This window comes from Doryrhamphus excisus, linkage group LG19 (assembly GCF_037039965.1).
Source record: "Doryrhamphus excisus strain RoL-2023G ecotype Guam linkage group LG19, RoL_Dexc_Guam_v1.1, whole genome shotgun sequence".
Classification (NCBI taxonomy): domain Eukaryota; kingdom Metazoa; phylum Chordata; class Actinopteri; order Syngnathiformes; family Syngnathidae; genus Doryrhamphus; species Doryrhamphus excisus.
The window spans coordinates 6038437-6064762 of record NC_136375.1 but is presented as its reverse complement, the minus strand read 5'-3'; the positions used below and the strand labels follow the sequence as shown (position 1 = coordinate 6064762).

Below are 26326 nucleotides of genomic sequence, written 5' to 3'. Positions count from 1 at the left end.
CAGCTCTATTTGATATATATCTATATATATGTCTTTAATGTTGGCACAAAAAACCTTTTACCATTGAACTCATCTGTTCTGAGTCCAAATATAATCACTTGAAATACTACCGAGGGTGTAAAAAATGAAAGGGTTTTTGTCAAAGAAGCCAAAGAAAAAGCCAGGCAGAGTTATTCCTGGTATGCTATGTCCAAGCCATGACACACAGAAAGTATTATTAGTATCGAAAGTCACCGTGTGTTTGAAAGGTAGAGCAAATAGAGACGAAAGAACTGATCACGTCATCGATGGGAATGACGCACGTGCGTGTTTGTGCGAGGGAGGGGATGGACTTGCCGACTTCACGGGTGACGGTTAAAGAGCTCACGTCCACGCCACGTCCACCAGCAGAGAGCAACCCAGACGTCCGTTCAGACTTGAGACTTACATCAAGTCAAGTCCAACTTGTGCTGCCGGTGGAGTGGCTCGGTCCCAAAAATGCTTTGTGGAGCCACAGTGTGCGTGCTCACTCTGGCGCTGTGCGCGGGCCACGGCGTGCGGGCTGAAGCGCTCGTAGCACGGGACTTTGGCGTCAAGCTGTGCGGCAGGGAATTCATCAGAGCCGTCATTTTCACCTGCGGGGGCTCACGCTGGAGGCGCTCCATGGGTAAGTACATATTTGTCTTCTTATTGTGCTCAAATTGGTTTAAAAAGTCCAATCTGTAGTCCAGTCAGCACCATAGACAGTTCCCTCTGCACTGTTCTAACATACTAACATTCTAATGCTAGAAGAAGCACTCACACACAAACTCATGTGTGCTTCAGAAGAACTCTACTGTGGAAACAGTGGACAGTGGCGCTCTTTAAAAGTATATTTTAGACACTGTTGGTGAAATCCAAGCTGGCCAAAAAGAAATGAGCGGAATATAAAAATACCATACAGTGACATTTCGGACATTTTGTAATGTCACAAAAGATGCCCTTTTAAAAGCACGTATATTTTACACAATCTTTGCATTATGTCACAAAAGCTGCTCTTTAAAATGATATTTTAGAAGCTTTTGGCAAAAAAAATAGCAGAGTATAAAAATAACCTACATATTCAACCCACTAGGAATGTTTTTTGGTATGTCAAGGAATATGCCACCAAAGTTGCTCTTTAAAATGATATTTTAGAAGCTTTTGACAAAAAAATAGCAGAGTATAAAAATAACCTACATATTCAACCCACGAGGAATGTTTTTCGGTATGTCAAGGAATATGTCACCAAAGTTGCTCTTTTAAAATGATATTTTAGAAGCTTTTGGTTAAAAAAATAGAGTATAAAAATAACCTACATATTCAACCCACTAGGAATGTTTTTTGGTATGTCAAGGAATATGTCACCAAAGTTGCTCTTTAAAATGATATTTTAGAAGCTTTTGGCAAAAAAATAGAGTATAAAAATAACCTACATATTCAACCCACTAGGAATGTTTTTTCGGTATGTTAAGGAATATGTCACCAAAGTTGCTCTTTTAAAGTAAATTTTGGAAGCTTTTGGTTAAAAAAATAGCAGAGTATAAAAATAACCTACATATTCAACCCACTAAGAGTTTTTTGGTATGCCACAGAATATGTCACCAATGTTGCTCTTTTAAAGTATATTTTGGAAGCTTTTGGTTAAAAAAATAGCAGAGTATAAAAATAACCTAACCCACTTGGAGTTTTTTGGTATGTCACGGAATATGTCACCAAAGTTCCCACAAGGAATGTTTTTCGGTATGTACAGGAATATGTCACCAAAGTTGCTCTTTAAAATGCTATTTTAGAAGCTTTTGGTTAAAAAAATAGCAGAATATAAAAATAATAATACATATTCAACAACCCAGTAGGAGTTTTTTTTTGGTATTTCACGGAATATGTCACCAAAGTTGCTCTTTTAAAGTATATTTTGGAAGCTCTTGGTTAAAAAAATAGTGACGTATAAACATAACCTACATATTCAACCCACTCGGAATGGTTTTCAGTATGTCATGGAATATGTCACCAAAGTTGCTCTTTTAAAGTATATTTTGGAATATACAACCCAAGTATATTCAACCCAACAGATATATTATATTTTGAGTTATGTCACGTAATATGTCCAAAAAAGCTGCCATTTTGAAAGTATATTTCAGAAGCTTTTGGTGAAATCTTATATCTTATATTTATGAAGCTATTTGTGAAATACACTTGTGTATTCAACCCATTGGACATTTTGGTCGGGAATATTTGAGTTACACCACAAAAGCTGCCCTTTATAAGTATATTTTAGAAGCTTTTGGTGAAATCTAAGCTGGTAAATATAGTAGAATTTAATAACCTACATATTCAAGCAGTCAGACATCATTTTGGTTTGGGATTTGAGTTAACGTGCCACAAACACACGCCTTAAAGTCTATTTTAGAAGCTATTGGTGAAATCTGAGCTGGTAAATATAGTAGAATCTAATAACTACTTATTCAAGCAGTCAGACAACATTTTGGTTTGGGATTTGGGTTAACGTGTCACAAACGCACGCCTTTAAAAGTCTATTTCAGAAGCTATTGGTGAAATCTGAGCTGGTAAATATAGTAGAATCGAATAATTTACATATTCAAGCAGTCAGACATCATTTTGGTTTGGGATTTGAGTTAACGTGCCACGAACGCACACCTTGAAAAGTCTATTTTAGAAGCTTTTGACAAAATCTGAGCTGGTAAATATACTAGTAGAATCGAATAATTTACATATTCAAGCAGTCAGACAACATTTTGGTTTGGGATTTGGGTTAAAGTGTCACGAACGCACGCCTTTAAAAGTCTAATTTAGAAGCTATTGGTGTAATCTGAGCTGGTAAATATAGTAGAATATAATAACTGACATATTCAAACAATCAGACAACATTTTGTTTGGGATTTGGGTTAACATGGCATGAACGCATGCCTTGAAAAGTCTATTTTAGAAGCTATTGGTGAAATCTGAGCTGGTAAATATAGTAGAATCTAATAACCTACATATTCAAGCAGTCAGACAACATATTTGTTTGGGATTTGGGTTAACGTGTCACGAACGCACGCCTTTAAAAGTCTATTTTAGAAGCTTTTGGCGAAATCAGAGCTGGTAAATATAGTAGAATCTAATAACCTACATATTCAGCAGTCAGACAACATATTTGTTTGGGATTTGGGTTAACGTGTCACGAACGCACGCCTTTAAAAGTCTATTTTAGAAGCTTTTGGCGAAATCAGAGCTGGTAAATATAGTAGAATCTAATAACCTACATATTCAAGCAATCAGACAACATTTTGGTTTGGGATTTGGGTTAACGTGCCACAAACGCATGCCTTTAAAAGTCTATTTTAGAAGCTTTTGGTGAAATCCAAGCAGTTAGAAGTAACACTATGTAAATAAACAGTCAGCTTTCAGTCACATGACACAAATACCTGTTTTCCATCATCCTCCAGAAGCTGTCCGCTGGAGAGACAAGACGACGGACACCTCCTTCCACAAGGGCAGCCCCCTTTCCCTGCGAGCACCCCCGTCCTCTTCCTCCTCCCTGGAGGACCTCCTGTCCTTACGCCGGCAGCTGTGGGACACGTCTCACTTGTCTCCGGTTTTAGCCGTCCTGGCAGCAGAGGACCAGCCCACGAGTGGCGGCAGCAGCAGCAGCAGGAGGAGGAAGAGGAGGAGTAGCAGGAGTAGGAGGAGGAGGCGGCACTTTTCTCTGGGAGTAGCGGGGATTTGCTGCAGCCAGGGATGCAATAAGAACGATATCGGACTCTTGTGTTGAGGTTGTGAGGACATCCTGTTTCTTTCTACTCGCATCACGGTCATCTTTCAGCATTTTGAAGAGAAATAAATATTGTCTAAATATGTAAGAAACCACTTATTTGTTTTGTTTTTCATCCCCACTTAATAATCGCCAACTAAAAATGTGATACATGACGTTTATTAGAAAGAGGAGGGTTTTAACGAGTTTTAAATATTTGTTTTCTTATTTTTGTCCCTACGTAACACAAAAAAGCGCACAATGAGCAATGTTTGACTTATTTACACGTATAAAAATATATTAGTAAAAAAATGGATGACTCCTTAAAACGATATGATGAAATATTGGCTAGTTGTGGACTCCTCGGGGGCCCCTCTTCAGGTGTAGTGTATCCAGTCCTCACGTAAACAACACCAAGCTAGTCTGCGTTGTCTCGCGCCGTCTCCACGCTGTGGATTAACATCTGGAAAGTGGGCCTCCGTCCCGGCTCGCCGCTCCAGCACTCGGCCATCATGTGGCGGATCTGCCATGAAAGCGTGGTACACGGTATGTGTGTCACGGGTTTAATACTATTAATAATTCATAATCCTGCTGACCTCCTGGGGGCAGTTGTCCGGCACGGGCAAGCGGTAGCCTTGCTTGAGAAGGTCGATGAGATGATAGACGATCATCTGCCCTTGCTTCTCGTGGCCCATCTGCTCCATGAACACCTGAATGGACACGCTAGACCCCCTTAGGTGTCTTTGGTTAAGCATACATTGTGTGTGTGGTGTGTTTAGGTACCGCAGGCGGGCTGTAGCTTTTATCACAGTAGGTGAAAAGCTCATAGAGGACCACTCCAAAACTCCACACGTCCGAGGCCACGGAGAACTTGCTCTCGGTCAAAGACTCTGGAGAATACCTTGGAGAAAAAGAAAAAGGTAGTCACGGTTCGGCTCATTCTGGGATTCCGTATATTTATGGGGGTGAAGGCGCTAACCAAAAAATGGGGCTCTCCCCGGGCTGCCTCACGGTGTAGTACTCCTTGTCCTGGGGCAGCACCTTGGTCAAACCAAAGTCGCCGATCTTCACCCTCAGTTCACTCTCCACCAGGATGTTCCTGGTGGCCAGGTCTCTGTGGATGTAGCGCTTGGTGGCCAGGTAGTGCATACCCTACGACATTACCGCACTATTAGCATGATTTCTGAGTACCTTTTCTTCTTTGACCTTCAGTCCACCTTGCAGATCTGGAGAGCATACAGCAGGAGTTTCTTGGAGTCGAAGTACGCCTTGTTTTTCAGGAGGTAGTCCCTCAAGCTGCCGTAGGGAAGATATTCCATGATCAAGCGCAGGTTCCTCCGTCCTGAAAGACGCTTGCATTTTAATAACCTTTGTTAAGCAACACATGTAGATGTGCTAACAGGTTACAGTGGTATAAAAAAAAGTTTGGGCACCCCTGGTAATGTTCCAGATGTTCCTTAGTTTAGTTCCTTAGGTTGTTGGGATCATCCATTTTAGCAGACCAACACAGGGATAGATGGGAAGTCATTATGTCAACTAAAGTAGGCAGGGGCATACATTTGGGCACCCTTGACCTGCAAAATCTTCAATGATCAGGGGGTGCCCAAACGTTTTCATACCACGGTATATTTCAGGAAAAAGATAGTAGGAATGATCTATTACCATTTCCACCTTTTAAAATAGTCATATCAAAACTGAATATTTTCTTGGAAAAAAAAGGCTAAATAATCAAACCTGCTCAACGCTATGTTTCAAAAGGCATGGTAGAACCACCCCTCGTCCTTATATGGGCATGGCTGTAAGCCAGCAAGCTCTGCTTCTCTCAGCATAATAAAATAATCTTCATTCCATTTTCTTCTCGGATTGACTTTATTCCCATCATGTCATTTTTACCCCGACCTCATTTTCCAAAAACACCGACTTCATTCTGTTTTTCATGACTTAAAAAAAATATATATTTTTAGTTTAATAGTTCAACTCTGCTACTAAAATGACATTATATTTTTCCTATAATATCTTTCTTGTCAGAATCCAACTTTTTTCTCTTAATATTTTGACATTATAAATGACAAGCGTTACTTAATTTTTTGCTGTTTTTTTACGTTTTCCAACTATTTCAACTTTTCTCTTGAAACCATGACACAATATTTCACTTTACTCCCATAATATTTAACTTTATTCCCATCATATTTAACTTTATTCCAACAATATTTAACTTTATTCACAGAATATTTCACTTTATTCCCATAATATTTACCAATAATATTTAACTTTATTCCAACAATATTTAACTTTATTCACAGAATATTTAACTTTATTCACAGAATATTTAACTTTATTCCCATATTTAACTTTATTCCCATAATATTTAAGCATATTTAAGCATTACTTAATTTTTGCTGTTTTTTTTATTGTTTTTCAACTATTTAAACTTTTCTCTTGAAACCATGACTTTATTCCCACAATATTTAACTTTATTCCCACAATATTTAACTTTATTCCCATAATATTTACCCATAATATTTAACTTTATTCCAACAATATTTAACTTTATTCACAGAATATTTAACTTTATTCCCATAATATTTAAGCATATTTAAGCATTACTTAATTTTTGCTGTTTTTTACGTTTTTCAACTATTTAAACTTTTCTCTTGAAACCACAACTTTATTCCCATAATATTTAACTTTATTCCCACAATATTTCACTTTATTCCAACAATATTTAACTTTATTCCAACAATATTTAACTTTATTCACAGAATATTTAACTTTATTCCCATATTTCACTTTATTCCCATAATATTTAACTGTATTTCCATAATATTTAACTGTATTCCCATAATATTTAACTTTATTCCCATAATATTTACCCATAATATTTAAGCATAACTTAATTTTTGCTGTTTTTTCAACTAAGTTTTTCAACTATTTAAACTTTTCTCTTGAAACCATGACTTTATTCCCATAATATTTACCCATAATATTTAACTTTATTCTCACAAAATAACTTTGTTTCTCAGACCATCAAATTTTTTTAAATCTTTCTTCTATCTTCGATATTACAACTTCTAGAAACGTCTTTTTTCTGATTTTATCTTTCCTCCTAATATTACAACTTTTTCTTGTCGGACATTTTTCTCAAATATTTTGGACTTTATTCTAGTAAAATGACTGTAGTTTTTTCCATTTTGGAAATAGTCACGTTAAGTTCTATTTTTAGGATGTGTACGCCCCGCAGGTTGCCTACCCGCGCTGTAGCACACTCCTTTGTACTTGACGATGTTGTCGTGATGGAGAGACTTGAGGATCTCGATCTCACGTTCAAAGTCCCTCATGTGCTCGGCCGTGCTGTGCTGCAGCTTCTTGACCGCCACCACCTCGCCCGTGCTGTCCTGCAGGGGGTCGTAGCGGCACATCTCCACGCTGCCGAAGTTGCCCTGCGAGGCGGACACGAAAGTTGAGATACGCCACGCCACGGGCGATGGCGGCGTGCCATGCGGTTGTCTGACTTTGCCCAGCTGCTTGAGAAAGATGAGGTGTCGCTCCTCGAACTGCGCCGGCTCCTGGCTGTCGGAGGCCCAGGGAAGGCCGAAGCCTCGCGTCCGCGGGGGCAGCATGTCGCTCTCCACCAGCAGCTCGTAGTCTGGCCCACAAAACCAGGAGAAACATGAAGGCAACGCTCTCGGTCTGGACTGGTGAGACGGGGGAAGGAAGTCTCCGTGCCTGGCGTGAACAGACTGTTGAGGTCTCGGATGACGGCTCGGAAAGACGGACGGTGTGACGCCTCGTAGTCCATGCAGCTGGCGATCAGGTTGGCTAGCTCCGCCCATTTGGGTGCCGGTAGCTGGTGCCTGTCCTGGTAGAACAGCAGCTTCTGCAGCACAGAAGGGAACATTTTACTTGCGTACTATGTCACCAGAGCTGCTCTGAAAGTCTATTTTAGAAGCTTTTGGTGGAAGTTAAGGTGGTAAAAATGACCTGACAGATGGCCCCTTAAAAGTCTATTTTAGAAGCTTTTGGTGGAAGTTAAGGTGGTAAAAATGACCTGACAGATGGCCCCTTAAAAGTCTATTTTAGAAGCTTTTGGTGGAAGTTAAGGTGGTAAAAATGACCTGACAGATGGCCCCTTAAAAGTCTATTTTAGAAGCTTTTGGTGGAAGTTAAGGTGGTAAAAATGACCTGACAGATGGCCCCTTAAAAGTCTATTTTAGAAGCTTTTCGTGGAAGTTAAGGTAGTAAAAATGACCTGACAGATGGCCCCTTAAAAGTCTATTTTAAAAGCTTTCGGTGGAAGTTAAGGTAGTAAAAATGACCTGACAGATGGCCCCTTAAAAGTCTATTTTAGAAGCATTTGGTGGAAGATAAGGTGGTAAAAATGACCTGACAGATGGCCCCTTAAAAGTCTATTTTAGAAGCTTTTCGTGGAAGTTAAGGTAGTAAAAATGACCTGACAGATGTCCCCTTAAAAGTCTATTTTACAAGGTTTTGGTGGAAGTTAAGGTAGTAAAAATGACCCGACAGATGGCCCCTTAAAAGTCTATTATAGAAGCTTTTGGTGGAAGTTAAGGTGGTAAAAATGACCCGACAGATGGCCCATTAAAAGTCTATTTTAGAAGCTTTTGGTAGAAGGTAAGGTGGTAAAAATGGCCTGACAGATGTCCCCTTAAAAGTCCTTAAAAGTCTATTTTAGAAGCTTTTGGTGGAAGTTAAAGTGGTAAAAATGACCTGACAGATGGCCCCTTAAAAGTCTATTTTAGAAGCTTTTCGTGGAAGTTAAGGTAGTAAAAATTACCTGACAGATGGCCCCATAAAAGTCTATTTTAGAAGCTTTTCGTGGAAGTTAAGGTAGTAAAAATGACCTGACAGATGGCCCTTTAAAAGTATATTTTAGAAGCTTTTGGTGGAAGTTAAGGTAGTGAAAATGAGCTGACAGATGGCCCCTTAAAAGTGTATTTTAGATGCATTTGGAGAAATTTTAAGATGGCAAATATTGGTGAAATCTAACAAGACATAGAGCAAAATATACAAACATGTTGAACCCAGGAGATGTTTCAAAGTGGCCCTTTGAAAGTATATTTTACAAGCTTTTGGTGAAATCCAAGCTGCTAAAAATAGAATCCAAAATGAACACGTGTTCACTACACATCTTAAAGTAATCTGTCGGTCAGTTGGACGTGGGAGCTGTAGGTTGCACTGTTTACTTTTCCGACTAGGCTAAGCTAGCATGTGAGTGTAATGTTAGCTCATGTTGCTAAACTCTTTTGCTGACCTTGCAGCAGTCGAGGGCGCCGAGGGGCTTGTCTCCGCCGCTGCAGATCTCCCAGAGGGTGGTGCCGAAGCTCCACTTATCTGTGGCTAAACCCAGATTGTGGGGGTTCTGGATGCATTCGGGCGACACCCACGGGATCCGCTCCAAGAGAACTGTGAGACCCGAGTGCGAGATGAGCGAGGAGAACATCTGGCGACGTTTATGTGCGGTCACCTTCTTTGGGAAGCACGCCGATGCCGATGCCGGGGTCGCTGAGCTTGATGAAGGGCAGGCTGCCCGTCTTGTGGTCCTCCTTTCGGATCACCAGGACATTCTTGGCGCACACGTTCCCGTGGACGACGTTCTTGTCTTCCTGCGGGACCACGTACACGTCACATCTGCTCATCACCTAAAAAAAAAGGGCAGAGCGACGACCTACCAGGTAATGCATGGCCCAAGCCAGCTGCTTGGCCACCTCCAGCTTCCATACGATGTTGATGCTGCTTCGGTTCTTCTTCAAGTACGTGTCCAGAGACCCGAACTTTCCATACTCCTGAACCGTAATGTCTACAAGAGAGTCCATCTTGAGCGTGTGACAGTGGCCAATGGGGACACGTGTGAATTGTGCTTACTCTCATCTCCGCAAACACAAACGCCGTAGTTGAGGAGCAAGTGCTTGTGGGAAAGCTGGCTCATCATGCTTGCGGCTTCGAAGAACGACTGCAAAAGGACGCACGTAGGAGAAGATGGAGACTGGCGGTCAGTACTCGGCGTGTAGCGCCCCCTGAAAGTCACTACGGAACATTCAAGATGGTACACAGGTGTAGCGACTTCCCACGCCGAAATGAAATCAGCCAATCAGCCATCTTGAAGTATAACCATCCACGGGAGCGTTTTTCAAGTTCTCATTCCGTTGTTGTGGATCGATCCGGAGACTTTACCCATCCACTGAGTTTGTCTTCTTTGTTCAAAACGACTAGCGTTGTGTTTCTCCTGTCAGCCCCCCCCAACACGCCCCCATCCCCCAGCATCTTTATTATTTTTATTTAATGGACAATTACCTGCTAGTTTTATGTTAGCCAAACCAAGCTAATGGTGGCCTTAACCGTGAGGATGGTGTACCGTTAGACACCCCCCGCCCCGGTGACTAAAATAAAACCCACCTCGGAGTAGTTCCGATGGGCCTTGTCCAGGATCTTGACGACCACATGGATCTGATGAATCTCTCCGTAGTCTCCCAGCTCCTTCCTGATGCTGGAGAAGATCTTGGTGAAGGTCCCCCGGCCAAGGCTCTCGTTCTGGAAAGACCAACGTTAAGGAGATTGGATAGGAGATTAGTTGTTTGCACGTCAGCCTCAGATCCGGGGTTTGAGTCTCTATGTGGAGTCTGCATCAGTGAGTGTTTGAACCAATCCGGTATCCTGCCTCTTCTCCACAACATGGGCCGTCACGCCAACGAGGATAAGCAGGAGAGAAAATGGATGTATCGGGGGTTGTCTTACGATGATGAGGTCCTCCTTCCGTATCTTGTGGAAAACCATCTGGTTGATGTTTTTGTGGAGAGACGGAGATAGGAGCACCTCAGGACTTTGGTCATTTCGACAAACTAACAGGTTGGATTTGTCTGCAGACGTAAAGTAGAAGGACACCACTTAGGATCGGCGGCACAACATAATCGTGTGTGTGTGTGTGTGTGTGTGTGTGTGCTGACGTTTGGAGCTGGGGGGACAGCATTTGGTCAGCTGGAACGTGTAGCCGTCAGTGCGCAGCGCCTCCTTCTGGTAGAAATTGAGAAGTTCCCTCAGCGAGCCAAAGCTTCTCTTGGCGCCGTTGAGGACGTACTCCCCGGTCTCAGTCTTCATGATCTGGCAGTGCTTGTAGTCCACCACGGCTTCGTGCTGTCCACATCCACAGAGGAAACACACGTGGTTGACACTGCAGCTCCCTCTGGTGGTCAACTGTATCAGCTACAGATTGTGCAGTGCTGTGGTTCTCCGCCTTTCGGAACCCACCGACTGGCTGGCTTCAGTCAAGCCTCGTCAGACTTCTCTAGGCAGTAGCATGTATGCTATCGTGCGTGGGAGTATTGGCTGGTGTCAAACAAGCCATTATGGCTTTGGATACTGCATGTACGTAATTATGGAGTACATTCCACGTACTGTGGACATTTAACAATATAACATTGCTGGTAGGAATGGAACAAAACCAGCAGCTTTTGATACTGTGGCACTCAAGCACTTTAACACCTAAACACTTTAGCCCTTTAACACAAACATTAGAACTCAAGTACTCACTTAAACACTTTAAACACTATAGCACTTTAACACCTAAACACTTAAGCCCTTTAACACAAACGCATTTAACACACATAAGAACTCAAGTACTCACTTAAACACCTAAACACTTAAGCCCTTTAACACAAACATTAGAACTCAAGTACTCACTTAAAGACTTTAAACACTATAGCACTTTAACACCTAAACACTTGAGCCCTGTGACACAAACATTAGAACTCAAGTACTCACTTAAACACTTTAAACACTATAGCACTTTAACACCTAAACACTTAAGCCCTTGAACACAAACATTACAACTCCAAGTACTCACCTAAACACTTAAGCCCTTTAACACAAACGCATTTAACGCTCAATAGAACTCAAGTACTCACTTAAACACTATAGCACTCAAACAGTTTAACACCTAATCACTTAAGCCCTTTAACACAAACATTGGAACTCAAGTACTCACTTAAACACTTTAAACACTATAGCGCTTGCACACCTAAACACTTGAGCCCTTTAACACAAACATTAGAACTCAAGTACTCACTTGAACACTTTAAACACTTAAGCCCTTTAACACAAACATTAGAACTCAAGTACTCAAACACTAAACACTATAGCACTTTAACACCTAAACACTTAAGCCCTTTAACACAAACATTAGAACTCCAAGTACTCACCTAAACACTATATACCTTTTAACGCCTAAACACTTAAGCCCTTTAACACAAACGCATTTAACACACATTAGAACTCAAGTACTCACTTAAACACCTAAACACTTAAGCCCTTTAACACAAACATTAGAACTCAAGTACTCAAACACTAAACACTATAGCACTTTAACACCTAAACACTTAAGCCCTTTAACACAAACATTAGAACTCCAAGTACTCACCTAAACACTACATACCTTTTAACACCTAAACACTTTAGCCCTTTAACACAAACATTAGAACTCAAGTACTCACTTAAACACTTTAAACGCTATAGCACTTTAACACCTAAACACTTAAGCCCTTTAACACACCACGCATTTAACACACATTAGAACTCAAGTACTCAAACACTTTAAGCACTAAACACTACAGTACTTTAACACCAACTAAACACATAAGCCCTTTAACACAAACATTAGAACTCAAGTACTCACTTAAACACTTTAAACACTATAGCACTTTAACACAAACATTAGAACTCAAGTACTCACTTAAACACTTTAAACACTATAGCACTTTAACACCTAAACACTTAAGCCCTTTAACACAAACATTAGAACTCAAGTACTCACTTAAACACTTTAAGCACTAAACACTATAGCACTTTAACACTTAAGATATTTACAGTATTGGTCTTATGTGGTTTCTTTGTGAAAGAAGGCGTTGATGACATGACATCAGTGCTGCTGCCTAGATGGGTATGGGCTGATATCGGTATATAATCAGTATCGGTAAGAAAGCCACTAAGGGTGGACATTTATATTTCATTTGATATTAGATGTGAATGTTTGTGTGGAGCGTTGGCGGGCTGTTTAGGCCAGGCTGTGAAGCCACAGTTCCACCTTCTTCCTTCTTCTAACCGCCTGCTTCATCTCACATTTAGCGCGTGGGAACCAAAGGAGAGTTGACTTGCTAAGACGACAAATTCCCTCAGCAAAGTCAGTCTTTTGTTTTCATGACACCAGAGCGTTGTGCAGGATCCTCATCAAAGGAAACGGACTATTACAGTTATTGGCCCCTCCCTCCAAAACTAGTCACATGACACCAAATGACCTCCGCTGTGTCCTGTGGCAGACACCCCAGCGTACCTAATCAATACGGGCTTCATAAGGATAGAGTGCTTACTTACCCCCACCACAAAGGACATAAAGAATTTGTGGTAGTCTCTGGGGCTGCGACGCAGCATGTACAGGCCCTGCCGGTTGCCGCAGCGACGCAGCGTGCTAATGCTGAACTCCATCCTGTGATGTGGGAGACCACAACATGTTGTGGTGTTTTTTGTTTGTCAGTGTGTGTGTGTTTGTGTGTGTGTTACTCACGACACGGGGCCGTGACAGTGGCTCTGGATGCACTCCACAAGCCTGGGCGGAGCCACCTCCTTGCACAGGTAATGATGTGCGTCCGCAACCAGTCGGTAATAGCCGTCCACTAACGATATAAAGGACAAGGCTGTTGGGAGAGACTGGAACTCCAGTTCCTACAAACACAAACATCAAATTCAATTTCAAACACAAACCACTTTAACAATGTGGAGTACAATGACACCGACAGCGACACTACGTCATGGGATTTGAACGTTTCATCTGTTTGTACTTTCATGGTTGAGTTCCTGTACCAGTGATTTTTAACTTATTCCAATGTTGTTGACCTAGCAATGGTTTGATGGGATCTACTGGTGCTTTGGACAAATACAGTAGGTTACTGAACCCGTTTTTGGGGTGCCTTGTATGCTAGCAGTTGGTAGCAGCTGGTTGTTTTGTTTTGTTTTTCCCTCCTTGAGTAGGGGCTTAAGATGAATGGATGGATGGGTGGACGAATGGATGGATGGATGGATGGATGGATGGATGACTGGATGGATGGACGGGTGACTGGATGGATGAATGGATGGACGGACGGATGGATGGATGGGTGCCTGGATGGATGGATGGAAACCTGGTTGTTCTATAGCGGATGCTGCAGAGCCTTCTCCCAGACGCCAGGCGAGAAAACAGTCCATGCTGGGGGTCTGTGGGGTCAGAGTAGATCCGACGTGCTCTTGATACGCAGCGGCTGTTTGCGATGTCCTTAATGGGGGGGGGGGTCCAATGATTTCTCCGCTGTCCTCACTACTCTCTGCAGTAACATCCAGTCCGAGGCCTGGTCAGCAGGCTCTCGATGGTGCCTCTGTAGAAAGTGGTCAGGATAGGAGGGGAGAGGGAGGCTCTTCTCATCCACTGCAGGAAGTGCAGTCGCTGCTGTGCCTTCTTTGCCAGTGAGGAGGGCGTGGAGTGACCAGCCGAGGTTGTCTGTGATATGCACCCCCAAGTACTTGGTTGCACTTGGTATCTTTTATCATGTCCTCCATTTTCTCTTCATATTCCTTTGTTTTCCATGATTACTCTCGCTCTCCCTTTATCTGCTGGTATTATCATGGTAGTTTGGTCCTTTGCTAGCGTGTGTATGGCTTTTCCCTCCTCTTTGTTTATGTTGCCTGGCGGTAGTTTAGCCATTTTGAGTAGTCCTGCGACTTCCTGAGTTCTACCTGCTTCCGTGGATCTTTCATCGCTGGCTAAAATGTACTCTTCAAACGGTATTTCATTTGGCGAGATAGGCCAGATAGTATGCGTGCTTCATTTGCATTTCTATACTCCGACAGTACAAAAAGTAAGAGTACAAAAGCAATGAAGCTAAGGAAACAGACACTCGGTTCCAATCTTCCTCCAGTATACTCTCTCCAAGGTGAGGACTCCTAATCCTACGATGACTAAAACTGACTAAAACTACAAAATTTGACCTTTCCGGCCCAAATAAAAACTTAACAGATTCATATATTTGTTCTATTTTTTTGACCTAGAACTTTCATTCAACTTCAATCCTCATCAAAAATACCAGTGTTGTATCCTACCAGGATCTGGTTGTCTTGTCTGGTCAGGGTGACTATTCGACTCTCCGCCGAGCCTTCCGTGTTGGCTTGTTTGATGCTGATGTCAATGATTTCTGGGAAGTCGCAATACGTCTGCAGCATCTGGAAAGCAACATGGAAATGAAATGAACGATCGTCAATAACCATCTGCTGCAGCTCACACGGGGCCCCCCCCCTCCTCACCTCCTCCACTCGCTCCCCCTTCCCTTTGGACCACTGGATGCCCTTGGTGCCCGTGACCACCATGGTGATGTCGTGCCCCGACAGGTCGCTGACGTGGAAGCGCTCGGAGTGGAGTGACGGCAGCAGCATCTCCAGGCTCATCAGGTACTTGAGGCGGAGCTTGCACACCGTGGCCTTGCACTCGCTGAACTGCTGGATGAACTTTTTGAAGCGGAAGCGGATGCGCTTGCGGGTCAGGAGGTTGTACTGTTGGATGCGGCGCCGCATGCAGCTCGGCAGGAAGGACTTGTAGCTGAAAATTGGGGGAAAGGGAGGGTGCATCTCCCAAAAGTAAGAAGAAGGCATATTTACGATAGCTTCTCAAGGGACAAGTCTATAGAAAGTCAACTTAGATATATTTTAGAGTAGTCAGTGTGGATTTACTATTCTCTGAAAATGAGTCAACACAGCTAGGATGGACGATATATCGATATTTTTTAAAATAGCAATATTTCTGTTACGCACGATATCAAAAACAAGCATATCGTTCATATCGCCATACACTGGATTTGACGTGGAGGTGTCATGTTTCAAGATGGCGCGGCCCAGGTACCAGCATGTTAAGGTAGCTCAACAGTGCAGTTATTTAACCTTTAACATGAACATTAATCAAACGTAATAATTTTTTCTGGGTACATGATACCATACAGCATCCATATCAAACTTGCGCGGGCCGCACTAACATTAAACTTTCATATCAAGGCGGGGGCCGCAAACTCGTGTCCTGCGGGTCACATTTGGCCCGCGGGCCGCGTGTTTGAGACCCCTGGTTTAAGCGCTTTATTTATTACTTTCATGTTGTCCTTTGTGCCATCCCCCTTGAGCAAGTGTGCGGCTATGGATGTTCATCTTGTTTGTAGTTTGCCGTTTGCTCCATTGTTTACACTCGGTAGCAGCTGTTAGCTTTGCTACGCATAGCGATCGTAGTTCCCTGCGGCGATATGACGGAGGGGAGGGGGCTGCATAGCGGGAGTGAACAGCAAGAAAGACATTATCAACATGTTTACCCTCTGTCGTCATGGGGAACTCGAGACTAAACGGTGCTAGCCCGTGCTGCAGAGACTACCCTGCAACTCGATTACACTGAAGGTTATGTTCAATATATATTTAACTTATTTCTATATATATTTAAAGATTACATACTATTTTATTTCAACTATTATTTACATTTTAATAAAACTTTGAATGCATATTTAGCTTTGACTTTAGTCTAAACTCACTTTGTGGAAAAAAAATATGGGGATATATATTGTTTATTCGCTATTCAACCTAAATATATCGGGATGAGTTTTGGTTCCGATCGCCCAGCCCTTCACACAGCCATTCTTGTCTATATATCTGGCAACACAAGCGAGCATGATGGCGCTAGTGTGCACGAGTGCTGCCAAGATCTGCAGTTCATTGAGAGGGAACAGGAATTCCACCACTAATGTGTACCAAGATAATTGTATCTTGATGGTGGTAGTAGCGTGCATGAGGGCTGCCTGGAGCTGCGGTTCATTGAGGGGAAACGTGAATCCCAACACCTGCATGCCAAGATGATTGTATCTTGCCCACATCCCGGCATGGTGGTGGTAGCATCAGGCTCTGGGGCTGCACGAGTGCAGTGCCACTGGGGGAGCTGCGGTTCATTGAAAGAAATTGTCATCTAGAAATGATCTTAAGATCATGCACATCAAAAAGTGACAACATTTAATGTGAGCACCATTATTATCTTGCACAGTGGAGCTGTTGGGTGGAATACACCTTCCTTCCTTCCGCTTGGGGATGCCCCACAGGTTCTAAAAATGGCCTCAGGTGTGGACGAGACATACTTGACCATTACCTTCACCTTCCCCTGCAGGGATCTTGATCATCTTGGAGGTGTGTTTGGGCTCCTTAAGTTGGAAATCTGGAAATGCGTCACAGTACATTCATCTTACCCCTCAATGAACTGCATTTTCCCTGTGCCGGCAGCACTCGTGCACCTCTGGACCACGATGCTACCTCTACCAAAGGAGCTAGTCTTTGGAATGTGAAAGAACATGTCGGAATTCATGTTTACCCTCAAAGAATACAGCCCCCCCGCGCGGTTCCGGCAGCACTCGTGCAGCCACAGACTATGACACAACCTCACAATGCTTCAGTCAGTTATCTTGCAACTCACTTATGTTGCCATCTATTTCGTCAATAACGGCTATGTGTGCTGATAGTACATCAATACAAGCCGTACACTGACTACTCTAAAGCTTGTTTACTCTCTGTAGTACTGTCCCTTGAAAAATATGTACGATACTACCGTGTTTGCTGGAATGTGAAGTGAGGCGAGATACTGCATAGTACCTGGTATCGTTGTAGATGGTGACTGGTGATCGGCCGCTCTCTTTGGCGAGACGCATCATGTCCAGCACCGCCATGCCCAGACACTCTTCCTGGGCCTCGTGGCCCATTGGGATCACGACCCTGCCGCCCAGGAAGTCACTTCGCCACTACCAAAAAAAAGCAGGTCCCAATTGCCATACCACAGGGGGACAGTACCAAAGGGGCAGAGTCAAATACTCTGTACTGCATTGCGTCTATGTAATGAGGGTATATTACGGGATGTCCACAGTTATTGTCCTTTGTGCCCCGTGTTTACATACAACAGCATCCTGTGGCAAGCAGGACATAATCATTTTGGTTTTCACTGTAAATTTTTGCTTAAAACTAGTTTTTTTTACAGTAATGCAAGATTGCGCTGCATGGTTCTGTGAAATGGGGTGCCCAAACAAAGCACCCTAAATAACCCACCATGGGGCCAAAGAAAGTTGCCAGTGGCATTCATTCATTCATTTTCTACCGCTTTGTCCTCACAAGGGTCACAGGTGTGCTGTCTTCGGGCAAGAGGTGGGTACACCCTGGACTGGTGGCCAGCCAATCACAGGGCACATATAGACAAACAACCATTCACACTCACATTCATACCTATGGACAATTTGGAGTCGCCAATTAACCTAGCATGTTTTTTGGAATGTGGGAGGAAACCAAAGTACCCGGAGAAAACCCACGCATGCACGGGGAGAACATGCAAACTCATGCAAACCGAGGCCGAGGGTGGAATTGAACCCTGGTCTCCTAGCTGTGAGGTCTGCTAGCTAACCACTAGACCGCCGTGCAGAAATGTCATATAGAGGTTGAGAAACACTACTGAAGTCCACCTCCAGAATATACGTACAGTGAAGAAAATAAGTATTTGAACACCCTGCTATTTTGCTATTTCTCCCACTTAGAAATCATGGAGGGGTCTGAAATTTTCATCGTAGGTGCATGTCCACTGTGAGAGAGATAAACTAAAAAGAAAAATCCAGAAATCACAATGCATGATTTTTTAACAATTTATTTGTGTGATACAGCTGCAAATAAGTATTTGAACACCTGTGTATCATCTAGAATTCTGACCCTGAAAGACCTGTTAGTCTGCCCATTAGAAGTCCACCTGCACTCCATGTATCATCCTGAATCAGATGCACCTGTTTGAGGTCGTTAGCTGCATAAAGACACCTGTCCACCCCATACAATCAGTAAGACTTTAACTTGTAACATGGCGAAGACCAAAGAGCTGTCCAAAGACACCAGAGACAAAATTGTACACCTCCACAAGGCTGGAAAGGGCTACGGAGCAATTACCAAGCAGCTTGGTGAAAAAAGGTCCACTGTTGGAGCTATCATTAGAAAATGGAAGAAGCTAAACATGACGGTCAATCTCAATCGGAGTGGAGCCCCATGCAAGATATCACCTCGTGGGGTCTCAATGATTCTAAGAAAGGTGAGGAATCAGCCCAGAACTACACGACAGGACTTGGTCAATGACCTGAAAAGAGCTGGGACCACCGTTTCCAAGGTTACTGTAGGTAATACACTAAGACGTCATGATGTGAAATCATGCATGGCACGAAAGGTTCCCCTGCTTAAACCAGCACATGTCAAGGCCCGTCTTAAGTTTGCATATGACCATTTGGATGATACAGAGGAGTCATGGGAGAAAGTTTTATGGTCAGATGAGACCAAAATAGAACTTTTTGGTCATAATTCCAATAAGCGTGTTTGGAGGAAGAAGAATGAAGAGTACAATCCGAAGAACACCATCCCTACTGTGAAGCATGGGGGTGGTAGCATCATGCTTTGGGGGTGTTTTTCTGCACATGGGACAGGACGAGTGCACTGCATTAAAGAGAGGATGACTGGGGCCGTGTATTGTGAGATTTTGGGGAACAACCTCCTTCCCTCTGTCAGAGCATTGAAGATGGGTCGTGGCTGGGTCTTCCAACACGACAACGACCCGAAGCACACAGCCAGGAAAACCAAGGAGTGGCTCCGTAAGAAGCATATCAAGGTTCTAGCATGGCCCAGCCAGTCTCCAGACCTGAACCCAATCGAAAATCTTTGGAGGGAGCTCAAACTCCGTGTTTCTCAGCGACAGCCCAGAAACCTGACTGATCTAGAGAAGATCTGTGTGGAGGAGTGGGCCAAGATCCCTCCTGCAGTGTGTGCAAACCTGGTGAAAAACTACAGGAAACGTTTGACCTCTGTAATAGCAAACAAAGGCTACTGTACCAAATATTAACATTCATTTTCTCAGGTGTTCAAATACTTATTTGCAGCTGTATCACACAAATAAATTGTTAAAAAATCATGCATTGTGATTTCTGGATTTTTCTTTTTAGTTTATCTCTCTCACGGTGGACATGCACCTACGATGAAAATTTCAGACCCCTCCATGATTTCTAAGTGGGAGAAATAGCAAAATAGCAGGGTGTTCAAATACTTATTTTCTTCACTGTATGTTCCATCCAAATCTCATTTCTAAGGATTGCTCTCTCTAAAATCTATTCATGTCTGGAACATGTTTTCAATGGGAACAAATATTAACTGACCTTTTGCAATGAAATCATGATATTTATGCCACTTTGTTCCATCATCTCTGCTATAGTCATAACTAACCTGGAAAAACTGGTAGGTCATGACGCAGTCGTCCATAACAGGGCTGTCCAGGCCCTTGGAAAGACCACAGCGGTGAGCGTATGACGAACTGCCGCTGTTGTACCAGCCAGGAAAGTAGTACCTGCTCCAGAGGTCAGAGTGAGAAACGTCATCAGATGATGGACACACGCGTGATCCTCGTCTACCTGATCCTGAAGTGCAGGGTGTCGCTGGATGGAGGGTGCAGTTTAAAGACGTGATTGAGAGGGAACCACACCCCGTCGCTTTCCCTCATCAGGCCGAACAGGTTGAAGTACAAGGGAGCGATACCTGGTAGGAACCTTTATGTTAGTCAGGGGGCGCTATTTGCTGTCACACTGCACCTGTATCGTACATCATACAGACCTGATCAGAATCTTAAGACCAGTTGAAAAATTAAAATTAAAATTAAAATTAAAATTAAAATTAAAATTAAAATTAAAATTAAAATTAAAATTAAAATTAAAATTAAAATTAAAATTAAAATTTGGAAAATATAAAAATAAAAATAATAAAAAAATAAAAATAACAATAGCAATAAAAAACATTTGGAAAATATAAAAATAAAAATAATAAAAAAATAACAATAGCAATAAAAAACATTTGGAAAAATAAAAATAAAAATAAAAATAAAAATAAAAATAAAAATAAAAATAAAAATAAAAATAAAAATAAAAATAAAATAAAAATAAAAATAAAAATAATGCAATTAAATAGGTTGTTTTTCACCTGATCAAACGTTTAAAACCAAAGGCTATAAAAGACAAAGTCTGCGCTACATTCTGATTTTTTTGTCAGGCATTGACACGGTCATGCCCCCCTGATGGCTAAAGCTAGGAAGCTTTCTCTTCTTGAACGTGGTGGAATTGTGGCGCTGCATAAGCCAGGCCTCTGGCATCGATGTTGGACGCAGTAAGGCAGTCCTCCTACTGTTGGAAAGTGGTAGACCCCAAAAAATTCAATTGACTTTATTCACGTAAAATTGCTGCAGAATTTTTTTTGGTTTTATTCTGTAGTTAATTCTATTTTTCAAATGTGCCCGGCAACACATTAGACACCCCTGCTGTAGGGACAGACTGTGTAATAATATTAAAACAGCAACATAAAGTCACTTTTTCTTACTGGAGGAGCTTGAAAGAGCATCAACATACGTGCACACGTGCTTGTGTCAAGTTGTCCGTTCAGGTTATTTGCAGACAAAAAGTTTCTCAACAGGAAGTGCTGCTGTCTCATGAACACTGCCTTTTTAGAGGAAGTGCAAACGACCACAAGAGCGGAAGTGGAGGTACAGTGGTATGAAAAAGTATCTGAACCTTTTGGAATTTCTCACATTTCTGCATAAAATCACCATTAAATGTGATCTGATCTTTTGTCAAAAATCACACAGATGAAAAAACAGTGTCTGCTTTAACTAAAACCACCCAAACATTTATAGGTTTTCATGTTTTAATGAGGACAGCATGCAAACAATGACAGAAGGGGGAGGAATAAATAACTGATCCCTATGCCTAAGAAGACTTAAAGAGCAATTGAAACCAATTCTTACCAAACAATTTAAGTCAGGTGTGTGCCCAATCACTGATGAGTGGCTTAAAGCTGCCCTGCCCACTATATAACACACCTGGTAAGAATTGTCATGATGAGAAGCATTGTCTGATGTGCACCATGGTTCGCTCAAAAGAGCTGTCTGAAGACCTGTGATCAAGAATTGTTGATTTGTATAAAGCTGGGAAAGGACACAAAACCATCTCTAAAAGTCTGGATGTTCATCAATCGACAGTCAGAGAAATTGTCTACAAATGGAGAGATTTTGGCACTGTTAATTCTCTCCCAAGGAGTGGCCGCCCACCAAAGATGATGCCAAAAGTTCAGCGCAGAATACTCAGACAGGTAAAAAAGAACCCTAGAGTGTCTGCTAAAGTGTCTGCAGAAATCACTGGCACAGTCCAGTATCTCTATGCACACATCAACTATATGTAAAACAACAGCCAAGAATGGTGTTCATGGGAGGACTCCACGGAGGAAGCCACTGCTGTCTAAAAAAAACATTGTTGCTCGTTTCATGTTCGCAAAAAGGCACTTGGACACTCCACAGAAATTTTGGCAAAATACAGTAAAGTCTCGTTATATCGATATCGGTTATAACGAATTACTACTTATTACGATACTATTTTCATTTCCCGGCAAATTTCTAGTCTTTTATGATATAATTAGTTCTGTTAGTACGATACCCGGTTATTATGATAATCCGGTTACTACGATGCCCTTTTCATCTCCCGCCAGCCAATTTGGTCTGCTTATATCGATACAAAAGCAGCTTAAATCAATCTTTGCTTAAGGATTTCAATACCAAAAAAGAACACGGCGAACGGCTGCTTCCAGTCAACTTTATTTTTCACACTTCCACCACCAGAGCGCAGCACACACACCGATTCCCGCACTTCCTGGTTCACAGGTCATGCTCAACCCGCCCCACATAGCTGGCCAAACACATGCCTGCAACAGAAGAGCCAACTGACATAGCATACACACCTATTCCAACGAAGACACAAGCGTACAAATACATGTATTTAATTGTGTTGTATTCAGATATCTTTTTATTGCTTGCAATAATCACTGTTTTTCATATGTACATGCTGCAGTTGGTTCTTCTGTTGCAGGCATTCGTTCGCCGTGTTCTTCTTTGGTATTGAAATCCTTAAGCAAAGATTGATTTAAGCTGCTCGACATTGTTCTATACTATAGAACAATGTCGAGTGCATTATTGCCCACTTTTAATGCAGTTCGGCGCAGGATCGGATATATTGATAGTCCGGTTATATCGGTATTTTTTCCGACTCCCGAGAATATCGATATCGAGACTTTACTGTATTTTGTGGACTGATGACACCAAAGTTGAATTGTTTGGGAGGAACACACAACGTCATGTGTGGAGAAAAAAATGGAACAGCTCACCAACATCAATACCTCATCCCCACCGTGAAGCATAATGGAGGATGCATCATGGTTTGGGGCTGTTTTGCTGCCTCAGGGCCTGGACAACTTGCAATCATTCATGGAAAAATGAATTCAAAAGTTTATCAGGATGTTTTGCGGGAAAACCTGAAGCCGTCTGTCAGACAGTTGAAACTAAAAAGAGGATGGATGCTGCAACAAGACAATGATCCAAAACACAGAAGTGGAGTGGCCAAGTCAAAGTCCAGACTTGAACCCCATTGAGATGCTGTGGCATGACCTCAAGACAGCGACTCATGCCAGATATCCCAGGAATCTGACTGAACTACAGCAGTTTTGTAAAGAAGAATGGGCCAAGATTAGTCCTGATCGATGTGCCAGACTGATCTGCAGCTACAGGAAGCGTCTGGTTGAAGTTATTGCTACCAAAGGGGGGGCCACAAAATATTAAATGTGATGGTTCAGTTACTTATTCCTTTCCCCTTCTGTCATTGTTTGCATGCTATCCTGTTTAAAATATGAAAACCTATAAATGTTTAGGCGGTTTTAGTTAAAGCAGACACTGTTTTTTTTCATCAGATCACATTTAATGGTGATTTTATGCAGAAATGTGAGAAAATCCAAAAGGTTCAGATACTTTTTCATACCACTGTACTTACAGAGCTAACCTACATATCAGTGACTTGTGCTTAATCATACATCTTCAGTTGCTTTCACTTCCTGTCTAGCACTGCTGTTGATGTCCCCTCACAAGCAAAGTGATGCACAGAAGACGTAAGGTCAGGTAAGAGAGCCGCTCACCACACGCTTTGGCCGCAAGGATGCAGAGCTCTTCCGCCACGTACTCGCCAGGCGGGTAGGCGAGGACGCGCTCCTCTCCTGCCGCGTGGTACAGATGGATACTCAGGCATGCGCCGTCCTGCTTGGGGTCGGGTCTGGAGGTTGCGGGGAGCTGGTCCGGGGGGAGTCCGTTGGCGAGATGCGGAGCGGGACAGGAAGTGGACGGATTCATGTTTGTCAGCAGGATACAGGCCATGTGCTACGTCTGACATCCACCTGTCAAGACCACAAAGAAAACATTTTGGACTCCTGTAGAGCAGCTACACACAATAACCCACACGGGAAACTTTCTAGATCTTCCAGAATCTGTGGTTAGGAGCTACTGGCAGCTCAGGAGCTACTAGCTGAAGAACCCTGACTTACTCAGTTGAAATATTAAATGAAAAGGTTTTTTGTGTGTTAAGTGTTAATATGATGAAAAACAAAAACAAAGAAAAATTAGGTTGAGGAAAAGGTGAAAAAAACCATCACAAGAATAAAGTCAAAATATAGAATTAAGAAAACATAATTTGTCAAAATATTACAGAGGGGAAAAAAGTGGCAACTTTTGAGAACACACACTTAATATTTTGAGGAAAAATGTCATTCTAGTAAAAAAAAATCATATTTAAAGTTACAATATTTTGGGACACAAGAAAAAATAAAGTTGTAATTTTAGGAAAAAGTTACAATATTTTGGGAATAAAGTCAAAATGCCAACCTGCCAACATTTTGGCCATTTGTGGATAATGGCTCTCACTGTAGTTTGCTGGAGTCCCAAGAAAGGAAAAAAAAAAGAAATCAGGAAGGGGGCAAACACTTTTTCACACTACTGTACATTAGTGAACAATGTATTTCCCATGTACTCCCATTAGTCCAAAACATTCATCTAAATACATTAAGTCAAATAGTAATAATAATTTTAGTCAAATAGCATTAAAATAGCTTTTATGTGTTATAGAAATGTCAACAATTATCCATAACCACATGTTTGTACCCATGAAGTGTCCTCACAGCAAACCTACTTCCTGTTTCCATCCTTGCAGCCAATCAGAGAAGAGATGCTGTCTCATTGTTTTCTCCCATCACTCGCATTTCTGACAACATTTCGGTTCTCATACAAGACGAGAGACGAGACGAGAAGTGTTGTGGTACAACAAAAACTAACACTTTTCCCAGTTTATAGCACACGTTAAACAGGCAGGAAAAAGAGTGTGTTTACACGCCCCACAGGATTTATCAGGCTGCTGACACCCCAACTTGCTTCCTTTATCAGGAGTTTTTCTTATCGAAGTCGGACCACATTGCAGCAGTTACACGACTACATCCACACGCCACAATAACAGCGTATTGTGCACAACACGCACGACATTTTTGAACAACTTTGCATCGATAATTCTTGAAACGAGTGACACTTAAACCATAATTAAATAAAATGACTTACTCCGTCTATCGTCCACACGGCAGCCGGGTGAGTGTTAGCTAGCTAAGCTTTGTACAATGCTAACAGCAGCACACGTCTGTTTGTTTCTTCCCTTTAAAAGCCGTCAAAGTATCACTTCCGGTCACATATTTGTCCCCCGGAAAGTTTCAGGAAGTTTAAAGAAAGTAAGAGTTGTCAGACGCGCTCCTCTCTGAATTTATCCACTCAAGACTGAGCGTGTGACTGAGGAGTGACAGCCTCGCTGAAGTGATGTGCGGATCGATACTGAAATATCGATACTTTTGATACCGGTGGTTGTGATCTGAAATCTATTCTCTATCAGAAGTCAATCATTTTGATACTTCTTTTGATACTAGCTTGGATATATTGCAAATCCCCTTGATACCTCAATGTACTTCAGGGGTTAAATACATAGCATTTATAACTTATATAACTGATTAAATTAGGAATTGATGTAATATTTTTTTAAATCCATAAATTAAGTAAATGTCTTGTGCTTTGATATGAAATACTCAACTTTTTAACGTTCACCAGACATATTTGTACACGGTATCGGATCGGTATCGCCGGATCAGAAATGAACTCAGTGGTATCGCACAACATTTCCATGGTGATGACGTCATATGAACCCCAGGGCTTCCCCTGATGGCGGTTTGAGTGACAGCAGGGTGTTTAAAACGTCATTCCTCAAGTCCTTTTTTTACGGTGGCCGACAGGAGCAACCAAACTCCATATGTGACATTTTGTCCCTCTCCTATTTTAAGACTTTCCGGTATTCCGGCTTTTATTTAAAAAAACAAACAAACAGGTGTAGTGATGGAAATCCTGGCTCCAAAGGGACAATTCGTTCGCGACCAACACGTCCTCGCTCACCTGCAAAGACAATGGTGCAGCCCATTGGCAGTTGGGTGGAATTTTCCTTTTTAAAGATTTTGAGTCATTATTTTATTTTATTTTATTTTATTTTATTTTATTTTATTTTATTTTATTTTATTTTATTTTAT

General features: G+C 42.1%; 2 protein-coding genes across 7 annotated transcripts; one reads left to right on the top strand and one right to left on the bottom strand.

Annotated features, from left to right (window-relative positions):
- Positions 1-220: 220 nt before the first annotated feature.
- rln1 (relaxin 1) lies at positions 221-5137 on the top strand. The gene is made up of 2 exons (XM_078799185.1): positions 221-646; positions 3447-5137. Exons 1-2 carry the CDS (start codon positions 478-480, stop codon positions 3770-3772), a joined length of 495 nt encoding a protein of 164 aa, XP_078655311.1. The 5' UTR covers positions 221-477; the 3' UTR covers positions 3773-5137.
- jak2a (Janus kinase 2a) lies at positions 3763-25568 on the bottom strand. 6 transcript variants are annotated; one of them, XM_058056048.2, is made up of 24 exons: positions 25323-25568; positions 23861-24115; positions 20272-20395; positions 20087-20207; positions 17450-17595; positions 15089-15380; positions 14888-15007; positions 13323-13480; positions 13133-13244; positions 10714-10900; positions 10505-10626; positions 10166-10300; positions 9635-9722; positions 9442-9569; positions 9237-9375; positions 9024-9175; positions 7478-7628; positions 7264-7397; positions 7002-7191; positions 4969-5093; positions 4731-4903; positions 4535-4652; positions 4348-4461; positions 3914-4274 (listed from the first exon to the last, which is right to left on the bottom strand). In XM_058056048.2, the coding sequence occupies exons 2-24, from the start codon at positions 24093-24095 to the stop codon at positions 4170-4172; spliced, it is 3369 nt and encodes a 1122-aa protein (XP_057912031.2). In that variant the 5' UTR covers positions 24096-24115; positions 25323-25568; the 3' UTR covers positions 3914-4169. The 6 variants fall into 6 exon arrangements, with proteins under 6 accessions (XP_057912030.2, XP_057912027.2, XP_057912031.2 ...); XM_058056047.2 differs by lacking the exon at positions 25323-25568 and adding an exon at positions 24904-25025 and having other exon boundaries at positions 3763-4274; positions 14888-15380; XM_058056044.2 differs by having other exon boundaries at positions 3907-4274; positions 14888-15380.
- Between the last annotated feature and the right edge of the window lie 758 nt (positions 25569-26326).

Bases quoted from the DNA above. Each gene is read 5' to 3' on its own strand.
- rln1 (XM_078799185.1), top strand. From the start codon at position 478: ATGCTTTGTGGAGCCACAGTGTGCGTGCTCACTCTGGCGCTGTGCGCG. The intron at 647-3,446 runs GTAAGTACATAT...ATCATCCTCCAG, and splicing joins ACGCTGGAGGCGCTCCATGG to AAGCTGTCCGCTGGAGAGAC.
- jak2a (XM_058056044.2), bottom strand. From the start codon at position 24,095: ATGGCCTGTATCCTGCTGACAAACATGAATCCGTCCACTTCCTGTCCC. The intron at 5,094-7,001 runs GTAGGCAACCTG...AGCGTCTTTCAG, and splicing joins AGGAGTGTGCTACAGCGCGG to GACGGAGGAACCTGCGCTTG. The intron at 4,462-4,534 runs GTACCTAAACAC...GTGTCCATTCAG, and splicing joins AAAGCTACAGCCCGCCTGCG to GTGTTCATGGAGCAGATGGG.